The sequence below is a fragment of the Anabrus simplex genome, chromosome 2, assembly GCF_040414725.1.
Source record: "Anabrus simplex isolate iqAnaSimp1 chromosome 2, ASM4041472v1, whole genome shotgun sequence".
In the NCBI taxonomy this organism is placed as follows: domain Eukaryota; kingdom Metazoa; phylum Arthropoda; class Insecta; order Orthoptera; family Tettigoniidae; genus Anabrus; species Anabrus simplex.
The window spans coordinates 342,394,521-342,419,184 of record NC_090266.1 but is presented as its reverse complement, the minus strand read 5'-3'; the positions used below and the strand labels follow the sequence as shown (position 1 = coordinate 342,419,184).

Below are 24,664 nucleotides of genomic sequence, written 5' to 3'. Positions count from 1 at the left end.
TGTGTCATTTCCTACACAAAGGCTTCACCTCGCCTCCAAAGGGAGGGCTCCTCCACCTATAGCCATTGGTCCCCTCTTTGGGTGTCAAATTTCGTAATGGCCACTTGACCCTCGGCCAGACAGTCACAGAAAGTACTATCTACTGTCACATACGGTAGCTGAATAACCTTGTATAATATGTTAATAACTGTAGATGGGACATACACCTATCTGGATGCCTCGCATTTGTTGTTGACAGGCTAGCTTGTGATGTAGACCAGGCCAGCAGTGTTCTCTGTGATGATACCCCTTCACTGATATGTGTTTTTAAGTGCTGGATCATCCCAGAAATATTTCTGCTGGCCTATGTTACTTCTTTTGAACAAACAATGCAGCCAGCTGTGCTGTGTCGCATCTCTTCAAAATAATCCCAAGACCACGACTTACATCATCTTAAAGTTGTTGCGTACAATTAGACACAGTTACACATTGCACCCTCATATACTGAAGTACCTAATTATGTTGCAAATACTCTATAACATTGTAAGGAATTGTTTCCTTCATTACCATCATGTCATAAACACAAGCACTGTTTAAATGGATATTGAATGACGGGGTCTGATAAATTATGAGTGATAACGGTGTACACCTACAGTAGACATCAGTTTCTGTACTCATTCGTGTACTTACCACTGCATACAATTCTAGAATGCATATGTTTTATATTTGTAACAGTGCATCAAAATAGACCTCGGAAGAAATGAAAGATATGACTGGCCTAGTTGCTTCTTGGCACATATTTATGGAATGGAGAAGGTCTATGTTTGGCTATTTGCATAGTCAGCACAAATAACATTCAGCCCACCTGTAGGCCTGTGGCATGCTGCTCACCGCACAATGCGGTGACAAGACTCTCAAGATATCTCGAAATTTCTCATGAGAAACAGGTGCTTGAGCTAGCCTCGAGATTAAAAATTGGGAGTATGAGCGTAGGAGAAAAAATGAGAGCTATCATTATAATCAATTTACCTTTTTTAGCTCCAGCCAAGTTGGGATATGAATGGCACCTGCCATTGACTGCCCATCACTAGATTCAAGTACAGTTAATTGGGGCTCTAAGTTGTCTGCATTAATGATGATGATGCTTGTTGTTTTAAGGGGCCTAACATCGAAGGTCATCGGCCCCTCCGCATTAATGAAAGTCCGGGTTAAACGAAATAACTTATGAAATGAGCCAGGGTACATATTTAAACACTCTGTTCAGTAAAACGAACGTGTACAGTATTTTAAATGTAAGAAATACAAAGGTTATTTAGTATACAAGATATAATGCAATACAGTATTAGGCTCTACAAAATATAAAATAACTAGTGCAATAAAAAAAGTAGAACATGGCAATCAAGGCACAGCTTCATTGACCACACTTGACACACGCTTACTGGTTTGAAGAAATTGCTGATCTTTTGTTGTCTTTCTTTGACATTAACTTCTTTAATAATTTCAACATATTTAACAACAACGTTTAGATGGTCTTTAATTTTACTAACTTTTGACTAAAGGTTAATAATATCACCTGCTTCATTCTTGTCATATTCATCTGTTTCACAGCTTTCTGCAGCGTTCACACTTTCAACAGTCTCCTCCTCTGCAGAGTTACGACATTGCATTCGTAACTCGGCTTTATACTGTAATGGAATTTATGTATTATTATTAAACGGCTGTCTGGACTAAGCGAAGTCCGGAACTGGTGCGAGATTGGACATAGAGAATGGTGAAAAGATACAGCAGATGTGGATTCAGATCACAATCTGGTGTTGATGAAGAGATTAAGAAGAAAGGTTATAAAACAACCCTATAAGAGATGGAACATTAGCAAGGTAAAAACTGACAAGCAAGCTTTAAATGAGTTTGAAGAAAAAACTGATGAAAGTATTGACCTTCTGGTGATGTCTGGAAATATACAGGAAAGATAGGACAACATAAAAAACAAAATAACTGAAACAGTTGAGGCAGGTTTCGGTAGACAGGAAAAAGTGGTATACAAACCTTGGATCACCGGACAGATACTGGATTTAATAGAAGAACATAGGAAGTGTAACACAAGAGGAAACCATGAAGAATATGTAAGACTTAGAAACAAGATTAATAGAGAAGCAAAGAAAGTAAGGGAAGAATGGCATGAAAAGAAGTGCAAAGATATGGACGAACATATTCCGAAAAGTAACAGTGAGAGAGCGCACGCCGAGATACGGAAACAGTTTGGAAGAAGAAAAAGCATGATGAGCATCATATGGAACAAGAATGGTGAAGCCCTAAATGAAGAAGATGAAGTAGTGTTAAGATGGAAGGAGTACGCTGAAGAACTCTATAAAGGAACTCTAGATGCAGATGTCCTTGAAAGTGATTACCAAGTGGATGTTGATGAATTAGGACCCCCAATTATAAGAGAAGAATCTGATAAAGCCCTCAAAGAGTTAAGACTTAGAAAGGCTTCAGGGCCTGATGGGATACCTGCTGAACTTTTATAGGTCCTAGGAGATAAAGCCAAGAACAACCTATACAAGCTAATAAATGAAATATATATAACAGGAAAAATACCAACAGATTTTGAGCAAACTATTCTTATTCCTGTACCAAAAAGCTCAGAACACAGAGGTGTGAGAATCATAGAACGTTGAGCCTCCTCTCCCATGCCTCCAAAATAATAACACGTATTATCTACCATCGGATAGAGAGAAAAGTAGAAGATAATATTTCAGAAGTACAGTTGTGATTTAGGAAAGGGAGAGACACACGAGAAACCATCCTAAGTCTCAGAGTAATTATTGAAAAATCCCTGGAAATTGATAGACCTGTGGTAATTGCTTTCATTGATTTAGAGAAATCCTGTGATAATGTAAATTGGAATGTACTGTTTGAAACCCTAAGAAAGCTGAAAATAGACTACGGGGACAGAAGAATACTCTATCAACTTTACAAGAACCAGACAGCATTAATTGGCAAGGAAAGAGTGGAAGCAGGAATTGAGAGTTGAGTAAGATAGGAATGTGGACTATCGCCATTTTAATTTAACATCTACATCGAAGAAGCCATTAAAGAATTTTTACCTATGAACAGTCATGGTATAAACGTTAATGGCAAGCTGTTTAGTATCATACATTATGCATATGATATAGCCCTGATAGCTGAGAATGAGAGAGGAATGGAAAAGGCAATGAATCACATAAACAAATTTCTGCAAGACAGGTGCGGTATGAGAATAAACAAAAAGAAAACCAAGGTAATTGTATGCACTAGGGAGGGTGATCAAACTGTCAGTGTGCTAATGGATGGAGAGAAATTAGTCCAAGTAAAGGAATTTAAATATCTGGGGAGCCTGATCACATCTAATTGAAAATGTACGAGGGAATAAATGCTTGAAATGCACAGGCGAATGAAGCCTTCTCAAAAAAGAAGTGTCTACTAACATCCAAGAATGTTAACTTAGAGTTGCAGAAGCACTTAGTGAAAAGTTTTTTATGGAGTATTGTAAGCTATGGCTCTGAAACATGGACCCTGCGAAAAGCAGATGTTTTGAAACTCAGGACATTTGAGATGTGGTGTTGGAGACGAATACTAAAGATACCTTGGATTGGTGAGGTCACAAACGAGAATGTTCTCAAAAGAGTAAATGAGAAACACACCTTGGTTGAATCCTTGAACAAAAGAAAGAATAGCTTTGTTGGCCATTTGATTTGTCATTCTGTTTGGTGCACCACCCTTATTGAAGGGAAGCTGGAAGGAAGGAGGAGTAAAGGAAGACCAAGAACTCAGTTTATAGATGGCATTAAAGGCAAATACACCTATTGTCACTTGAAGCTATGGGCTAAAGAAATAAGATGCTCAGAAGACATCCATGTCACCCACCAACCTAATGGAGGAGGAGGAGGAGGAGGAGGAGGAGGAGGAGGAGGAGGAGGAGGAGGAGGAGGAGGAGAAGAAGAAGAAGAAGAAGAAGAAGAAGAAGAAGAAGAAGAAGAAGAAGAAGAAGAAGAAGAAGAAGAAGAAGAAGCTGACATATGCAGCCCAGACCTATACACTGGCAAAAGGACAAGAAAGTAAAATGCATGAGAGTGAGGTGATTTAAGTACAATGGGAAAGACAAGGAAGGATAAGATAAATGAGGATGTCAGGTAGGAAATTTGAAGTAGTTGTGAGATTGAAGGAATAACAAAAAGAGGGCCGATGGCGTATGTGTTAGGCCTCCTTGAACTACAATCACAATCAAGATCAACAAGAGGTGGACCCAGACTAAGGCGGTTGGACTCACGAGCAGCATAATAAGAAGGGATCTTGATGGGAACTCGGATAAGGAGCAACAACGGTGTTTGGCTAGGGAAAGATGTAAAGGTGCCATTTACATCCCAGCTTGGCTGGAGCTAGAAAAGGGAAATTGATTATGATGATAGCTTCTCATTTTTTCCCTATGCTTATATTCCCAATGTTTAGTATTTTGTTCTAGAAATCATCAGGAAAGCCTATCTTGAGTTCTATGGAAGCAACAGTTTCAGTGAAAAAAGTTCTTGTAGTATGTTAAATTGTATGGAGGACTGTATAGGTGACATTAGAGGTGCTTATATTGGATAGTTGTGTTTTCAAAGCTGTCCTTATCAAATCTTTCTCTTTGTTTCAGGGTGGTTTTGCTCATGTCCATGAACTGATGGATCTCACAACCAACACCATTTATGCTGGAAAAATAATTCCCAAGGCAAACATTACCAAAAAGCAGCATATGCAAAAGGTGAGTAAACTAAACTAGTATGTATCTATTTTCAGTTATCACTGTTTATCTTCTTAAGAACAAAATATGTCTTTGCACATTGTTATGTAACTGTCAAGAGGGGATACTGCTACCTTCATTTCATTTCTTCTGAGTAAGGATTTTAAAGGATTGAGATATGGCTGAGAGGCCTACTAAGTGGTTCTGAGAATCGGTATGCCAGTTAATACAGTGGGAAAAGGACAATCTGTGTTGTACCAGGAAATTACTTGATAATAAGCCACGATTAGATGTTTCTAGAGTAAAGATATCTTAATCACAGGGCACACTGGGTGAAGACCTGGAACTGGGTACAGAGAGAGGTCCTAACTACAATGAGTTCCAAATTCTTTAAACTGAATTTATTCACATAAAGTTCACCAATTGTGCTGGTTACAGAGAAGTTGCTTCCATAGATCCTCCTTGATGGACAGCGACCCAACCATGGAAACACGGTCCCTCGTGTGCAGCAACCGAACCATGGAACCACGATCCCTTGTATGCAGCAACCAAACCATAGAACCACAATCCTTTGTAGGCAGCAACCAAACCATGGAGCCACGGCCTGTTTCATAAGTTTAAATTTTGCGCCACAATCCCTTGTATTGCACGTTATAAATTTCATATTAGAGCCCGTATTGTCAAAGTATCAACTTGTGAAAATTTAGATTTTATAATTCCACCTTTACAATACAGTATTGGAATTATAAAATCTAAATTTTCACAAGTTGACAATCCCTTGTAGACAGCAATGGGTCATCGTTGATTCTTGAAGGTCCCAGCGCGGGGTAACCACTCACTGATTATGTTACACGAGTGTCCACATTTAACTGTCCTCTGAGTATCGGATGATTCACATAATCCACAGCACTTTGTGAATTGTAATCGTTGACTCGGTTCTAACTTAGAACCCAAACGTAAAATTAGAAAAATGAGTATTCACTTCGAAAAATAGAAGGTCTGATTGACTAACTGCTCTCTTAGAATTATAATTACTAGAAGCACAGTTCACTTGGAAATTTCACTTGCATTACATGAATATCTATGAGTGCACTTGTGTCCATGTAGTGTAAATCACTTGCACTATCATTTCTGAATACTGCATGCTATGCAAATCAATTATTATTATTGTTATGAAAAGTCTGGCTGAAGAAAAACAACATATCACTTTCACTACCACATTTGATAAAATGTCTAAGTGAATTATTAAACACTTGTACGAAAATTGAAGTTGCTGAATATTCTATTGTTCACATCGTAATGTTAAAGTTTAAGTCGAGTTCACTTGAAAAAAAAATAACTAGTATGGCTTCTAGCATACGTGTAAATGTTAGTTATACAAGTCTTAGAATCACCTCCTTCAATATTTGTAAGTTCCTTTACGAGGTTCAACTTACTGAAAGTTTATACAGTAAGTACCGTAACGTCAGAATTATTCTATGTTCCACAATTCGCTCGTCACTTTGACATAATTTCGCCCTGCAGGCTGACTCCGTACCATGTGGCGAACCAACATCGTCGTGTTGCTGGTGTGTAATGCCGTCACAGGACCAAGAGTTATGGCCTTTTATATAGATCTAGCTCTGACATAATGTTTTATAAAATCTTAAATTTCTCCGTAATCCCTGGATCGATTTTGGAGAAATTAACATGAGGAGACGTTTGAAATGTGCACTATAAGATCCTGTTGTTTTTGAATCGATACCTCAGTTGGTTTAGGATATAGATATTTTCTTGCTTGGATATTTCCAGATTGTATGATGCAACCTGTCCTTGATACCACGCTGGCTGTGTGATGACGAAAGTAGCATTGTGCGGGTTGACTACTTGTTCCTGCGAGACTTTATTAGTCTGAGTGCTGAAAATACACTCGCTAATACTTTGTAAATTCTTTGTGGTGTATAGTATTAAAGAAATACTTGGTCTACGGTCAATCCCGGTACAGTATATATATATATTTTTTTCTAGTTGCTTTACGTTGCACCGACACAGATACATCTTATGGCGACAGTATACATTTTGAAGTGTTGGCTTTCCTTATACGTCGGCAGCTAGGACTACCCAATCTACTGGTGGTTACTAAACTGTTAGGAGATAACTTAGTGGGAATACCTGTTAGGAAGATAATCACCCTGCTTCAGACACATTATTTAAAACATTCTTATGATGTTTCCAGCAAGCTACCCATGGGAGTGATGGAATCTGACATCCATGAGACTGACCAGGGACACTTTAGAAACAAACTGACTGATGAACTGGAAGGAAGGAATCCCTTCATATAGTTGGAACTGCGAGCTGTGCAAGCAGCTTGCTTGCTTGCTTGCTTGCTTGCTTGCTTGCTTGCTTGCTTGCTTGCTTGCTTGCTTGCTTGCTTGCTTGCTTGCTTGCTTGCTTGCTTGCTTGCTTGCTTGCTTGCTTGCTTGCTTGCTTGCTTGCTTGCTTGCTTGCTTGCTTGCTTGCTTGCTTGCTTGCTTGCTTGCTTGCTTGCTTGCTTGCTTGCTTGCTTGCTTGCTTGCTTGCTTGCTTGCTTGCTTGCTTGCTTGCTTGCTTGCTTGCTTGCTTGCTTGCTTGCTTGCTTGCTTGCTTGCTTGCTTGCTTGCTTGCTTGCTTGCTTGCTTGCTTGCTTGCTTGCTTGCTTGCTTGCTTGCTTGCTTGCTTGCTTGCTTGCTTGCTTGCTTGCTTGCTTGCTTGCTTGCTTGCTTGCTTGCTTGCTTGCTTGCTTGCTTGCTTGCTTGCTTGCTTGCTTGCTTGCTTGCTTGCTTGCTTGCTTGCTTGCTTGCTTGCTTGCTTGCTTGCTTGCTTGCTTGCTTGCTTGCTTGCTTGCTTGCTTGCTTGCTTGCTTGCTTGCTTGCTTGCTTGCTTGCTTGCTTGCTTGCTTGCTTGCTTGCTTGCTTGCTTGCTTGCTTGCTTGCTTGCTTGCTTGCTTGCTTGCTTGCTTGCTTGCTTGCTTGCTTGCTTGCTTGCTTGCTTGCTTGCTTGCTTGCTTGCTTGCTTGCTTGCTTGCTTGCTTGCTTGCTTGCTTGCTTGCTTGCTTGCTTGCTTGCTTGCTTGCTTGCTTGCTTGCTTGCTTGCTTGCTTGCTTGCTTGCTTGCTTGCTTGCTTGCTTGCTTGCTTGCTTGCTTGCTTGCTTGCTTGCTTGCTTGCTTGCTTGCTTGCTTGCTTGCTTGCTTGCTTGCTTGCTTGCTTGCTTGCTTGCTTGCTTGCTTGCTTGCTTGCTTGCTTGCTTGCTTGCTTGCTTGCTTGCTTGCTTGCTTGCTTGCTTGCTTGCTTGCTTGCTTGCTTGCTTGCTTGCTTGCTTGCTTGCTTGCTTGCTTGCTTGCTTGCTTGCTTGCTTGCTTGCTTGCTTGCTTGCTTGCTTGCTTGCTTGCTTGCTTGCTTGCTTGCTTGCTTGCTTGCTTGCTTGCTTGCTTGCTTGCTTGCTTGCTTGCTTGCTTGCTTGCTTGCTTGCTTGCTTGCTTGCTTGCTTGCTTGCTTGCTTGCTTGCTTGCTTGCTTGCTTGCTTGCTTGCTTGCTTGCTTGCTTGCTTGCTTGCTTGCTTGCTTGCTTGCTTGCTTGCTTGCTTGCTTGCTTGCTTGCTTGCTTGCTTGCTTGCTTGCTTGCTTGCTTGCTTGCTTGCTTGCTTGCTTGCTTGCTTGCTTGCTTGCTTGCTTGCTTGCTTGCTTGCTTGCTTGCTTGCTTGCTTGCTTGCTTGCTTGCTTGCTTGCTTGCTTGCTTGCTTGCTTGCTTGCTTGCTTGCTTGCTTGCTTGCTTGCTTGCTTGCTTGCTTGCTTGCTTGCTTGCTTGCTTGCTTGCTTGCTTGCTTGCTTGCTTGCTTGCTTGCTTGCTTGCTTGCTTGCTTGCTTGCTTGCTTGCTTGCTTGCTTGCTTGCTTGCTTGCTTGCTTGCTTGCTTGCTTGCTTGCTTGCTTGCTTGCTTGCTTGCTTGCTTGCTTGCTTGCTTGCTTGCTTGCTTGCTTGCTTGCTTGCTTGCTTGCTTGCTTGCTTGCTTGCTTGCTTGCTTGCTTGCTTGCTTGCTTGCTTGCTTGCTTGCTTGCTTGCTTGCTTGCTTGCTTGCTTGCTTGCTTGCTTGCTTGCTTGCTTGCTTGCTTGCTTGCTTGCTTGCTTGCTTGCTTGCTTGCTTGCTTGCTTGCTTGCTTGCTTGCTTGCTTGCTTGCTTGCTTGCTTGCTTGCTCGCTCGCTCGCTCGCTCGCTCGCTCGCTCGCTCGCTCGCTCGCTCGCTCGCTCTGAAGATTTTATTGAAGTATTTTAATACGATTCTACGTCACGTTTTAAGAAGTGTGTTAAATTAAGCTAATGTTTCTTCAAAACTATTTTATTTTTAAGTTGTTGTTCTTTTAAATGCACGTTATTTTATTAGTGAGCAAACCGGTTTACATATGTTTTCACCAATTTAAGGTTTAAGACTCGCAAGTCTCGGACTTGGACTTTGAGACAGTATAATGGTAACACAGTTTTAGGTTGTTAATATTGTTTTAAATTGTGTTCAATTTGACATAGATAAACTTATGTGATTGCCAATTTTTCCAAGAACCTATATCAGCTGATGATGACTCAAAAAGGGCGTTGAAACTAGTTCTGATTGAAATATATGTTGTAATTTCATGTAAACAACAGTTTTTATGTATTGACTAAGGTGGACCCAAATTATAATAAAAGTTGTACATTCTTGAAGCACAAGGCTATTCGCCACTATACATGGGAGGCTAGGGGTACCAGATCCATAATAGACTATATCTTAACAGACCTTTAATTCAGGAAATCTGTTAGGAATGTACGAGTTTTTTGCGGATTTTTCGATGATACAGACCACTATCTGATCTGTAGTGAAATCTGTCTGCAAACGAATAAGGGTAGAAAATCTCCAGGACGAGGAAATTAGACAGAAGTACATGGATATGATTGGTGAGAAGTTTCGAACAGTAGACAGTAAGCAGGTTCAGGATATAGAAAGTGAATGGGTGGCATACAGGGATGCTGTAGTAGAAACAGCAAGGGAATGCTTAGGAACAACTGTGTGTAAAGATGGGAAATGGCAAACATCTTGGTGGAATGATGAAGTGAGAGCAGCCTGTAAACGTAAAAAGAAGGCTTATCAGAAATGGCTCCAAACAAGGACCGAGGCAGACAGGGATTTGTACGTAGATGAAAGAAACAGAGCGAAACAAATAGTTGTTGAATCCAAAAAGAAGTCGTTGAAAGATTTTGGTAATAACCTGGAAAGGCTAGGTCAAGCAGCAGCGAAACCTTTCTGGACAGTAATAAAGAATCTTAGGAAGGGACGGAAAAAGGAGATGAACAGTGTTTTGAGTAATTCAGGTGAACTCATAATAGATCCCAGGGAATCACTGGAGAGGTGGAGGGAATATTTTGAACATCTTCTCAGAGTAAAAGGAAATCATCCTGGTGGTGTTGCAAACAGCCAAGCTCATGGGGAGGAGGAAAATGATGTTGGTGAAATTATGCTTGAGGAAGTGGAAAGGATGGTAAATGCACTCCATTGTCATAAGGCAGCAGGAATAGATGAAATTAGACCTGAAATGGTGAAGTATAGTGAGAAGGCAGGGATGAAATGGCTTCATAGAGTAGTAAAATTAGCGTGGAGTGTTGGTAAGGTACCTTCAGATTGGACAAAAGCAGTAATTGCACCTATCTATAAGCAAGGGAACAGGAAGGATTGCAACAAGTATCGAGGTATCTCATTGATTATTATACCAGGCAAAGTATTCACTGACATCTTGGAAGGGAGGGTGCGATCAGTCATTGAGAGGAAGTTGGATGAAAACCAGTGTGGTTTCAGACCACAGAGAGGCTGTCAGGATCAGATTTTCAGTATGCGCCAGGTAATTGAAAAATGCTACGAGAGGAATAGGCAGTTGTGTTTATGTTTTGTAGATCTAGGGAAAGCATATGACAGGGTACCGAGGGAAAAGATGTTCACTATACTGGGGGACTATGGAATTAAAGGTAGATTATTAAAATCAATCAAAGGCATTTATGTTGACAATTGGGCTTCAGTGAAAATTGCTGTTAGAATGAGTTCTTGGTTCAGGGTACTTACAGGGGTTAGACAAGGCCGTAATCTTTCACCTTTGCTGTTCGTAGTTTACATGGATCATCTGCTGAAAGGTATAAAATGGCAGGGAGGGATTCAGTTAGGTGGAAATATAGTAAGCAGTTTGGCCTATGCTGACGACTTGGTCTTAATGGCAGACTGTGCCGAAAGCCTGCAGTCTAATATCTTGGAACTTGAAAATAGGTGCAATGAGTATGGTATGAAAATTAGCCTCTCGAAGACTAAATTGATGTCAGTAGGTAAGAAATTCAACAGAATTGAATGTCAGATTGGTGATACAAAGCTAGAAGAGGTCGATAATTTCAAGTATTTAGGTTGTGTGTTCTTCCAGGGTGGTAATATAGTTAGTGAGATTGAATCAAGGTGTAGTAAAGCTAATGCAGTGAGCTCGCAGTTGCGATCAGCGGTATTCTGTAAGAACGAAGTCAGCTCCCAGACGAAACTATCTTTACATCGGTCTGTTTTCAGACCAACTTTGTTTTATGGGAGCGAAAGCTGGGTGGACTCAGGATATCTTATTCAGAAGTTAGAAGTAAAGACATGAAAGTAGCAAGAATGATTGCTGGTACAAACAGGTGGGAACAATGGCAGGAGGGTATTCGGAATGAGGAGATAAAGGCTAATTTAGGAATGAACTTGATGGATGATGCTGTACGCATAAACCAGCTTCGGTGGTGGGGTCATGTGAGGCGAATGGAGGAGGATAGGTTACCTAGGAGAATAATGGACTCTGCTATGGAGGGTAAGGGAAGTAGAGGGAGACCAAGACGACGGTGGTTAGACTCGGTTTCTAATGATTTAAAGATAAGAGGTATAGAACTAAATGAGGCCACAACACTAGTTGCAAATTGAGGTTTGTAGCGACGTTTAGTAAATTCACAGAGGCTTGCAGACTGAACGCTGAAAGGCATAACAGTCTATAATGATAATGTATGTATGTATGTATGTATGTATGTATGTATGTATGTATGTATGTATGTATGTATGTTTTTATATCCATATCCGATATTAGGCAGTAAGTCTCACTCTACATGATTTTAATGCTAACACATACACATATATACACAATTAACTGCAATGAAGCAAGCGATAATTAATTAATTAATTAATACATAGGAAAATCAGATTATAGAATTGAATCATACTATAATAATAGTTACAATAGTAGTAATAATAATAGACACAACAGCAATATTAATAATAATAATAATAATGACACAGATGAATGCTTGTAATGGGAGTTGAACCGTTACAGTACTTATCTGGGCGGAAGTGCTGTCTTTCTGCCTGACACAACTCGGCCTATAATTGTTATAGTTCTGATGTTCCTTTCCATTCATTTTAGTTTGATAACAATTCAAAAACAAGACTAAGAGGTCCGCAACCTCACCATTAGCACTTATGTTTGTTTTCCGTCTGTATAATTTATTTTATTTTAGTTTTAGTTTTAGCACACTTTTTGGATTCAGTTATGTTTTATATTAACCTTTTTTCACTGACTTTGTCTCAGTGGGTTATTTATTGCTCCATCTAGTGATGTAAATATTGTATATTGTTATTGTTTTCATTTCTGTCATGTCTCTCTTGTTTTTTCTTTTGTTGCTTCATTATATTTTTACCACATTTTTAGCTTGTATTATGTAGATTACTTTAACCCCTTTTATTTCACAGAAGATGGCTCAAACGAGTCGAAACATGTTTTGAATTTTATTGCTCCATCTAATGATGGAATTATGTTTTGTATTGAAGTAGGAGGAAATAATTTTTCCTTTATAAAGCAAAAACTGTCAATACGGAATGATTCTAATATCTTGTAACACCAAGTATTAATAAGAAAAAAATGCTACAGGGTATTTTTGCATGAAAATTGGTGCAGAGATGAAGGAAGATGTTGCCTGGTAGAACAAGCTAAAAACAAGCAAACAATGAAGGTTTTTGATGTGTATAATGCTTCTTAAAGAAATTAAGTTTGGATGCTTAAGTTGGAGACTTTATCACTGTAACATGAGTGTAAAGACAAGATGCAAGGCTGAAAAGATCTGGCTTTCATAAAACTAAGTCTTGTGCAACTTGTGAATACTTAACAACTTGTGTACAGTCAAAGGCAGCTATCAGACAGAAAGGAGGGAGTCATTTAGTCATGTGCTAAAAATACCACCTGAAGTTGAGGGTGTTTGACTGCAAGAACTCCAGGTTATTCATTGGCTTCTTATACGTTAAAAAACTCTTGCGGGACGAAATTGCAACTTTGCCATCCTTACTGCAATCCCTAAATACCCTCTTAACCATATGAAGAGCTCTGTAATCTTTATTTACATCCACATTAATGTGATCTTTCGTTATATTAACATGTAGATACTATAATAATAATAATAATAATCGTATGGCCTCAGCTACCGTGTGCAGACATTTCAATTTGACGCCATCTGGCTGTCTGCTCGTCAATTTCGACGTTCCGTTTTACTCTAGGCCCCCACTAGGTGGCAGACCGAGTAAACCGAAACTCTCTTGGGCGTCTATGGCTGAGATTTAATGAATTTTGTCGGGTAAACACCAAATGTGTCACCAGAGATCTTTAACATGCCGACATCGTACGACATGGAGTGTCGAATGGACTTTTTTCCGCCCTTCAAAAATCCGACTACCTCTGCCGGGTTTGAACCCGCTATCTTGGGATCCGGAGGCCGACACTCTACTATGAGGTACTTTAATTCCTTCAACACATTAATTAAAACTGAGAGGATATTGAAGAAGAAAACACAAACATTTCATTTCCCGTTATTAAATTGGAGTTTAAACAACATTTTCTTGGGTATACTCCCATGTGCATTGTGATTTTTTAAAATGCATTATTCATCATCATCATCATCATCATCATCATCATCATCATCATCATTTCCCTTTATCCAGCTGTAGCCGGGTAGGGGCAAATATGGTTCCTCTCCACTTTCTTCGGTCTTTCCACCACTCCTCCTCCAACACTGTGTCCCAGTCCAGGTTTCTTTCTATAATGTTGCGTTGGATGGTATCCTTCCATCTCAATCGTGGTTGTCCACGGCCTCTCCTTCCTTGGATTTGCATTTCCATCACCTTTTTTGGCATTCTTACGTCACTCATTCGCTTTACGTGCCCAAACCATCTTAGTCGGCTCTTCTCTATTCTATCATTCATTTTTTCCACTCCAATTTCTTCCCGGATTTTCTCATTCCTTATTTTGTCTCTTCTACTCTTCTGTATCATACTCCTCAAGAATTTCATTTCGGCTGCCTGTATTCGACTCTCATCCTTCTTTGTCATTGTCCAAGTTTCTGCTCCGTAAGTTGTTATGGGTACGTAATACATCTTGTACATAGTATCCTTTGCTTCCATTGGCACATCTTTGTCCCATAACATATTTCTTACACTATGATAGAAACAACTTCCAGCTTGAATCCTTTTACTAATCTCAGCATCCAGTCGAGCATTCTCCATTAATTCACTCCCCAGGTATTTAAACGTTTCCACTACTTCCAGGGGCTTGTCTGCAAGTCTAATCTGACCTTTCCCTTCTTTCTCCCCTCTAGTCATAACAAGAGTTTAGTCTTTTCTAGACTTATTTTCAATCCACATTCTTCAATCTTCCCATTCACCACATTCAACTGTTCTTGAACCTTCCTGTCGTCTTCTCCCCAAATCACAATATCATCTGCAAATAACATCATGTTCATTTCTCTTCCTCCATATGCTGCTTTTGCCATTCTCATGATGTCATCCATTACTATTGTAAACAGGATTGGTGATAGAACACTTCCCTGTCTCAGCCCACTAGTTATTTTGAACCAACTTGTCCTGCCAACTTGTGTTTGCACGCAACTACAACATTCCTCATACAATGCCATGATCATTTTTATTAATCCCTGTCCAATTCCTTTTTGCACCAGACTGTCCCAAACTTTTGTCCTAGGGACACTGTCATATGCCTTTTCAATATCAATGAATGTCATCACCATATCATTCCCATACTCCCAATGCTTTTCCATTAGTTGTCTCATAATGAAAATGGGCTCCATTGTTTACCTTCCACTTCTGAAACCAAACTGATTTTCCTGTATCTGCTTCTCAACCCTCAACCTTATTCTACTTTCCAGTATCCTTTCCATTATCTTAGCAACATGGGATATTAGAGTAATTCCCCTGTAGTTCTTTAAAACTTTCTTATCACCTTTCATGAAAATTGGGATGATTATTCCTTTTTGCCAATCCTCAGGGACCTCCTTATTCTCCCAGACATTTCTGAGAACCTGATATGTCCACTGCAGGCCTACAGCTCCAGCTGCCTTTATCATCTCCACTGAAATTTCATCTATTCCAGCAGTTTTTCCATTCTTCATCTTTCTTACTGCCATTTCAATTTCATTCATTGTAATTTCTTTATCCATTTCTTCGTCAACTAATTGCCTTTCCTGGTCATCCATTGAATGACTGTCATCCGTTCTTATGTTCAGCAGCTTCTGAAAATACTCTCTCCATCTATTTCTTATTTCTTCTGGCTTTGTTAAAATTATGCCACCTTCATCCTTCACAAATCTGGTGTTTACTTGATCTCTCTTTTTGTTTCTTAAGATACCATACAGTAATTTCTTGCTGCCCTGCGTATCATCTCTCAATGTCTGTGTGAATAAGGCCCAGCTTCTCCTCTTTTCTTCCTCCACTACTTTGTTGGCCAAATTCTTTGCCTCCACATATTTCCTTCTACTTTCTTCAGTCTTAAATGTTTTCCATGCTTTCCATGCCGTTTTCTTTTCCTTCACTTTAATCTTTACCCTATCATTCCACCAGTGTGTTTCTTTGTCTTTCACATTTCCTGATGTTCTACCACACACCTTTTCTGCACATCCAACCAGTGCTTCCTTAAATCTTTTCCATTCCTCTTCAACATTCCCCACCTCTATCCTGGGTACCAATGGTATTATTTCCCTTTGAAATTCTTCTTGTATGCTTTTCTCCTTCAACTTCCATACTTTAATTCTTTTCTCTCTTCTTAATTGGGGTTTTTCAATCTTTCCAACTTTCAATTTTCCTATCACAACTCTATGATCTCCACCAAAGGCTTCTTCAGGCATGGCTGTTACATCTACAAGGTTCTTCCGGTGTTCTTTCTCTATGATTATATAATCAATCATGGTCTTTGTCCGTCTGTCTGCCCAGCCATACCTTGTAATCTTCTGACTGTTCTTCTTCCTAAACCAGGTGTTTCCAACAATCATTCGATTCCTCATGCAAAAATCCACCAACAACTCGCCTTCTGGATTTACATTTCCATATCCAAAGGGCCCTACAACATCTTCCTTTCCTTGTCTTTCCATTCCAACTTGTGCATTTAGATCTCCCATCAATAGTACTTCCTTATCTTCTATCTGTCTCTCCACTTCCTCTAAGAAGTCCTCTAGATGTTCATCTATGCAACCAGTTTGTGGGGCATACAACTGAAATAGATCTTTCACGCCATTTTCAAACTGGAGTCTCATCATCATCATCATCATCATCATCCTATCGCTGACGTACTTTGTATATTCCAGATATTCTTGGATTTCTCTTCTAAGTATGATGGCCACTCCATTTTTTGCTTCAGGTCCTCTGCTGTAATACAGCCTGTATCCTTCTCTCAGAGGGATCTCCCCTGTACCCCTCTTCTTGGTCTCGCACAGTCCAAGTATGGCTATATCTTTTTCTAAAATGGAAGTCAACCAGTTCTTCTGTCTTTCCCGTCAGTGTCAGTACATTAACTGTTGCAATTTTGATGTAGTTTGGTGCTGGTTGCCCATTTTTCACAGTTCCCCCAGCACCTGAAGAGCTGCGCGTCGCTTTTAGCAGGGGCGCCCTAACCTTTTCCGAGGCACCATATCTGCTTTGTCCATATAGGCTATTGTTACTATGGGCTCGCCACACCCAAAGGCATTTTATACCTACTGCCAGGTTCAAAATTAGGCCGCCCCTAACATGGAGACAGACGCCTTTCTTAGCCGCTCCTCTGGAGTACAGACGCTACAGGTATGCCCCTTCCGCCATCTCCGCCGTACCGAAGTCCACCTTCTCCGCCGTAGATGCCGTTGAGGTCTTCACTCGTAACCCTGAGCTGGGACCCATACGAGATGTTACACACCGGGTCAGTGTGCTCTGGGACTCACATAGGCAGGGGCGCCACTCCCTGGGTAGGGCTGCCTCCGAAGAGGGTCCCTACCTGCTACCTGAATGCATTATTATTGAAAATATATTATGTGCTATATTATGTATTTACTATTACTATAAAATAACTTCTTGAGATAAAGCTGTTTTGTTACTATTAAAGAAATGTTATTTCTGTTTCAGATAGCTCGTGAGATCATAATTCACCGTGAACTCATTCATGAACATGTTGTTAGGCTTCATCATTTCTTCGAAGATAAAATCAATGCCTACATTATTTTGGAAAACTGCCCTAAGAAGGTACATTTGACAATTTTATTTAACATTCTCTTATTTTATTAATTTCATAACATTGTATTATCAAGGAAATTCACTAAATATAATAGCATTAAAGAAGGAGTGTATGATTAAATTCAAATTTTAAGGTATATATTAGGAATATTTCTCTAGTGTATCCAAGATTACTGGCAAAGCTAATGCCATTTGTGGCTTCTCTCTCTATTCATTACATCATCCATCCATTTTGTTTAACAATGTACTGGGCGAGTTGGCCATGCGGTTAGGGGTGTGCAGCTTTGAGCTTGCATCGTGCAGATAGTGGGTTCGAACTCCACTGTCGGCAGCCCTGAAGATGGTCTTCCGTAGTTTCCCATTTTCACACCAGGCAAATGCTGGGGCTGTACTTTAAGTAAGGCCACGGCCGATTCCTTCCCACTCCTAACCCTTTCTTATCTTATCGTCGCCGTAAGACCTATCTGTGTCGGTGCGATGTAAAACTGATTCTCTAATAATGTAGCCCGACATATGAAGGTGAACTTCATCACTTTACTGTAGACTGGCACCAGCTGGAATAGCTTCCAGGTTGTCTCACAAAATGCTCTGTGGTTGGCACAATCACGCTCACCAAGTTCCTGCATTCCCACCATTTGGTAAGAATGGAACTTTATCTCTATTTGTTAAATTATCCATATGGTGCGATCAGATAGTTCCATAGCAATTGCATGCCTGTGGACTGAATGTTGGGAAGATTACGAAATAGCTTGTCTCAATGCATGGATGTTTGCTGGTCTTACAACCAGGCAGCTTCATTTTGAAGTCAAACCCGTTTTTTTCCAAATTCACAAAATACAACAATATGGTTTACTGTCAGGAACTTTAACGTGTCGACCTAGCCTGAAGCATCCTGCAAAATAAGCACTGTGTTGTGGTAATAGAGTCAGTATTTTTAAAGTTATTCTCAATCATGAACCCACGATGCTCTCCACTCCAAGCCATGTTAGTGACATAGTAGGGCACATGCTCTGCAAGGTCATTACCCTGCTGCTGATATCACCACTAATGCCTGAGAAACAACGGTGGCAAATTTGGGAGTTATTCCAGCTACTTAAGTCTATCACCGTAGGCCACAAAGCATGTGAAATAAATGGCAAACACTGATTTTTCAAATTGAGAAATATATTTTTGAGTAGCTTCTAGCACTGCTTCGTTATTTATGTTTAACATTGGAGAGTTATTTCTGCTATACTCTGTATAGTTTCTCACACACAGCATATGCCGACCACTTTCATCGCAGGGTCTACCTTGCAAGGGCTACACCATATGCACACAGGCCACATTAAATTATTACTACCAAAATAAGAATGTCTCATTGACTATTTTATTTCTGTTTTCCCAAACCCTAAAAAACTGCCCATGCACATAATCGTAAGATTGGTTCAAAGCTCTGAGAAGCATCTGTGAGACTTGTTTTATATCTGCAATGTAAATCATAGGTGCTGTTCCAATATTATCATTAGTAAATAAACATTTTTTGATCTCACAGCCATTTCGCAGGGCTCTGAACTAATCCTGCAATCCATATTGTAATGGCTATTGTTTTATTAGCCACTATCTTCAAAACTTACTAAAGTGTAGGACCTACTAAAATTGCACTATATTTCAACTTTGTTCAAAATAGTACAAGTCAAGAAGCAAAATATTCAGTTGAATATAATTCTGAAACTTAATAATGTAGTGCACTTCACCAGTAAGCTCTGATTCACCGAATATTACCTGATATATTAAGCACTTCACATGATTACAATACAGAAGATTGAAGATGCCATGATGATTTTTAGTCTCTCCATACTGGTAACCTTATCATCATCATCATCATCATTTCCCTTTATCCAGCTGTCGCCGGGTAGGGGCAAATATGGTTCCTCTCCACTTTCTTCGGTCTTTCCACCACTCCTCCTCCAACACTGTGTCCCAGTCCCGGTTTCTTTCTATAATGCTGCGTTGGATGGTATCCTTCCATCTCAATCGTGGTCGTCCACGGCCTCTCCTTCCTTGGATTTGCATTTCCATCACCTTTTTTGGCATTCTTTCGTCGCTCATTCGCTTTATGTGCCCAAACCATCTTAGTCGGCTCTTCTCTATCCTATCATTCATTTTTTCCACTCCAATTTCTTCCCGGATTTTCTCATTCCTTATTTTATCTCTTCTACTCTTCTGTATCATACTCCTCAAGAATTTCATTTCGGCTGCCTGTATTCGACTCTCATCCTTCTTTGTCATTGTCCAAGTTTCTGCTCCGTAAGTTGTTATGGGTACGTAATACATCTTGTACATAGTATCCTTTGCTTCCATTGGCACATCTTTGTCCCATAACATATTTCTTACACTATGATAGAAACAACTTCTAGCTTGAATCCTTTTACTAATCTCAGCATCCAGTCGAGCATTCTCCATTAATTCACTCCGCAGGTATTTAAACGTTTCCACTACTTCCAGGGGCTTGTCTGCAAGTCTAATCTGACCTTTCCCTTCTTTCTCCCCTCTAGTCATAACAAGAGTTTTACTCTTTTCTAGACTTATTTTAATCCACATTCTTCAATCTTCCCATTCACCACATTCAACTGTTCTTGAACCTTCCTGTCGTCTTCTCCCCAAATCACAATATCATCTGCAAATAACATCATGTTCATTTCTCTTCCTCCATATGCTGCTTTTGCTGTTCTCATGATGTCATCCATTACTATTGTAAACAGGATTGGTGATAGAACACTTCCCTGTCTCAGCCCACTAGTTATTTTGAACCAACTTGTCCTGCCAACTTGTGTTTGCACGCAACTACAACATTCCTTATACAATGCCATGATCATTTTTATTAATCCCTGTCCAATTCCTTTTTGCACCAGACTGTCCCAAACTTTCGTCCAAGGGACACTGTCATATGCCTTTTCAATATCAATGAATGTCATCACCATATCATTCCCGTACTCCCAATGCTTTTCCATTAGTTGTCTCATAATGAAAATGGGCTCTATTGTTGACCTTCCACTTCTGAAACCAAACTGATTTTCCTGTATCTGCTTCTCAACCCTCAACCTTATTCTATTTTCCAGTATCCTTTCCATTATCTTAGCAACATGGGATATTAGAGTAATTCCCCTGTAGTTCTTCAAAACTTTCTTATCACCTTTCTTGAAAATTGGGATGATTATTCCTTTTTGCCAATCCTCAGGGACCTCCTTATTCTCCCAGACATTCCTGAGAACCCGATATGTCCACTGCAGGCCTACAGCTCCAGCTGCCTTTATCATCTCCACTGAAATTTCATCTATTCCAGCAGTTTTTCCATTCTCATCTTTCTTACTGCCATTTCAATTTCATTCATTGTAATTTCTTTATCCATTTCTTCGTCAACTAATTGCCTTTCCTGGTCATCCATTGAATGACTGTCATCCGTTCTTATGTTCAGCAGCTTCTGAAAATACTCTCTCCATCTATTTCTTATTTCTTCTGGTTTTGTTAAAATTATGCCACCTTCATCCTTCACAAATCTGGTGTTTACTTGATCTCTCTTTTTGTTTCTTAAGATACCATACAGTAATTTCTTGCTGCCCTGCGTATCATCTCTCAATGTCTTTGTGAATAAGGCCCAGCCTTTCCTCTTTTCTTCCTCCACTACTTTGTTGGCCAAATTCTTTGCCTCCACATATTTCCTTCTACTTTCTTCAGTCTTAAATGTTTTCCATGCTTTCCATGCCATTTTCTTTTCTTTCACTTTAATCTTTACCCTATCATTCCACCAGTGTGTTTCTTTGTCTTTCACATTTCCTGATGTTCTACCACACACCTTTTCTGCACATCCAACCAGTGCTTCCTTAAATCTTTTCCATTCTTCTTCAACATTCCCCACCTCTGTCCTGGGTACCAAGGGTATTATTTCCCTTTGAAATTCTTCTTGTATGCTTTTCTCCTTCAACTTCCATACTTTAATTCTTTTCTCTCTTCTTAATTGGGGTTTTTCAATCTTTCCAACTTTCAATTTTCCTATCACAACTCTATGATCTCCACCAAAGGCTTCTTCAGGCATGGCTGTTACATCTACAAGGTTCTTCCGGTGTTCTTTCTCTATGATTATATAATCAATCATGGTCTTTGTCCGTCTGTCTGCCCAGCCATACCTTGTAATCTTCTGACTGTTCTTCTTCCTAAACCAGGTGTTTCCAACAATCATTCGATTCCTCATGCAAAAATCCACCAACAACTCGCCTTCTGGATTTACATTTCCATATCCAAAGGGCCCTACAACATCTTCCTTTCCTTGTCTTTCCATTCCAACTTGTGCATTTAGATCTCCCATCAATAGTACTTCCTTATCTTCTATCTGTCTCTCCACTTCCTCTAAGAAGTCCTCTAGATGTTCATCTATGCAACCAGTTTGTGGGGCATACAACTGAAATAGATCTTTCACGCCATTTTCAAACTGGAGTCTCATCATCATCATCATCATCATCCTATCGCTGACGTACTTTGTATATTCCAGATATTCTTGGATTTCTCTTCTAAGTATGATGGCCACTCCATTTTTTGCTTCAGGTCCTCCGCTGTCATACAGCCTGTATCCTTCTCTCAGAGGGATCTCCCCTGTACCCCTCTTCTTGGTCTCGCACAGTCCAAGTATGGCTATATCTTTTTCTAAAATGGAAGTCAACCAGTTCTTCTGTCTTTCCTGTCAGTGTCAGTACATTAACTGTTGCAATTTTGATGTAGTTTGGTGCTGGTTGCCCATTTTTCACAGTTCCCCCAGCACCTGAAGAGCTGCGCGTCGCTTTTAGCAGGGGACGCCCTAACATTTTCCGAGGCTGAATACATGTTTGTACAATAATAATGAGGGTTATAGCAAGAGGATGATTAGCTTGTATAAAAATCATACTATTAAGAAGATTGAAGACAAGAATTCTTAAATTTAAAATTCAGAGGGTAGTTTAAATATAAAATATTAATTTTGGGGATTAGTGAAAAGAATTTTTCTTTCCTCTGAGTTTTAGAAGAAAAATCTTAATATTGGTTTACAAGACCAGTGTTTTTATTAAACTACTAAAACAATGGTAATAAATATAAGTTGAGTTGTCTTGATTTTAGTATTTTTAATAGGGGCGTGAACTTTTTGTTCTAAACGTAAGCATTTATTATCTATATTGTTGAGTTTAGAATTTATTGTGTTGAGTTTGTTTGGGTTACTTTATTTATATTTAAATTTTTTTGATTATGAATTGTATTTTAGTATAGTTTTTTTAACATTTTCTGTTTGTGAGGGGGCTTTGGGACTATCTGTGTTGGTTTCTATAATTCGAACTCATGGCAATGATTTTTTTCAAACATTTAGAGTATTACAATGTTAAAATTTATATTTATGATCGTATTTTTAATCCCTTTATGTTTTTTAATTGATTGTTGATGGGTGGTTCAGTCTTTAATATATTTTATAACATTTATATTTTTTGTAGGTTGTACTCTATCAGGTAATTTTGGTAATTTAAGTTATTGTTTTGGGGGAGATATTTTATCTTATGGATTAATTTTATTGAGATTTTGAATTTGTGCGTTGATGATTACAGCTAGAGAATCGGTTTATCGTGTTAAATTTTATAATCAATTATTTCAAATTTATGTTTTGTTTTTATTATTGATATTATACTGTACTTTTAGAAGTATGAGTATATTTTCTTTTTATTTATTTTTTGAAAGTAGATTAATTCCTACTTTGTTTTTGATTTTAGGTTGAGGATATCAACCTGAACGATTACAGGCGGGGGTATATTTATTGTTTTATACTTTATTGGCTTCCTTACCTTTATTGGTGGGATTATTTAATGTGTATAGAATTTATGGTAATTTGGATTTAAGTTTGTTGAGAAATGTAAGTTTGTTTAATGTTATGTTTTACTTGGTTTTAATTTTTTTTTTTAGTAAAGATTCCAATATTTCTTGTTCATTTATGATTACCGAAAGCGCATGTGGAAGCGCCAGTATCTGGGTCTATAATTTTGGCAGGTGTATTGTTGAAATTAGGGGGATATGGACTATTACGTGTTTATACAATAATGGTTTCTTTGGGATTAAAGTATAATTATATTTGAGTTGCCATTAGTTTAGTAGGGGGTGTGTTAGTTAGTTTAGTATGTTTATATCAGACGGATCTAAAGGCTTTAATTGCTTATTCTTCGGTCTCTCATATAGGGATTGTCCTGGGGGGTTTAATAACGTTAAGAGTTTGAGGGTTTAGAGGAAGTTACACGCTTATGATCGCTCATGGGTTATGTTCTTCTGGTTTATTTGCTTTAGCAAATATTACATATGAGCGCTTAGGAAGACGAAGAATACTAGTAAGTAAGGGTTTAATGAATTTTATGCCTTCAATGGCTATATGGTGATTTCTTCTTAGTTCTTCTAATATGGCTGCGCCCCCTTCTTTAAACTTAATGGGAGAGATTAGTTTATTTAATAGATTGGTTGCTTGATCATGAGTGTCTATGGTTATATTAATGTTATTATCGTTTTTTAGAGCAGTATATACCTTATATTTATATGCTTATAGTCAGCATGGTATGATTGTTACGATGGGCTCGCCACACCCAAAGGCATTTTATACCTACTGCCAGGTTCAAAATTAGGCCGCCCCTAACATGGAGACAGACGCCTTTCGTAGTCGCTCCTCTGGATGTACAGACGCTACGGCCTTAACATGATAAAAATATCAGAAAGACATAAGTTTACCACATCTGTCCATCATCAAGACCTTTATGTTTTCTTATATATGTCAATGATATGTGTAAAGAAGTGGAATCAGAGATAAGGCTTTTTGCAGATGATATTATTCTGTACAGAGTAATAAATGTTACAAGATTGTGAGCAACTGCAAAATGACCTCGATAATGTTGTGAGATGGACAGTAGGAAATGGTATGATGATAAACGGGGATAAAAGTTAGGTTGTGAGTTTCATAAATATGAAAAATCCCCTCAGTTTTAATTACTGCGTTGATGGGGTGAAAGTTCCCTTTGGGGATCATTGTAAATACTGTACCTAGGTATTAATATAAGGAAAGATCTTCATTGGGGTAATCACATAAATATGATTGTAAATAAAGGATACAGATCTCTGCACATGGTTATGAGGGTATTTAGGGGTTGTAGTAAGGATGTAAAAGAGAGAGCATATTTGTCTCTGGTGAGACCCCAGCTAGAGTATGGTTCCAGTGTATGGGACCCTCACCAGGATTACTTGATTCAGGAACTGGAAAAAATCCAAAGAAAAGCAGCTCGATTTGTTCTGGGCGATTTCCGACAAAAGAGTAGCGTTACGAGAATGTTGCAAA

At 39.1% G+C, this 24,664-nt stretch overlaps 1 protein-coding gene across 1 annotated transcript in view; it reads left to right on the top strand.

Moving 5' to 3' along the window:
* Window positions 1–24,664, top strand: part of LOC136864128 (serine/threonine-protein kinase PLK1) — a 390,167-nt gene that overhangs the window by 59,959 nt on the left and 305,544 nt on the right. Inside the window, exons 2-3 of the mRNA XM_067140737.2 lie at window positions 4,652–4,759; window positions 17,197–17,313. Coding sequence (XP_066996838.2) covers window positions 4,652–4,759; window positions 17,197–17,313 — 225 coding nt within the window. The remainder of the gene's footprint in view (window positions 1–4,651; window positions 4,760–17,196; window positions 17,314–24,664) is intronic.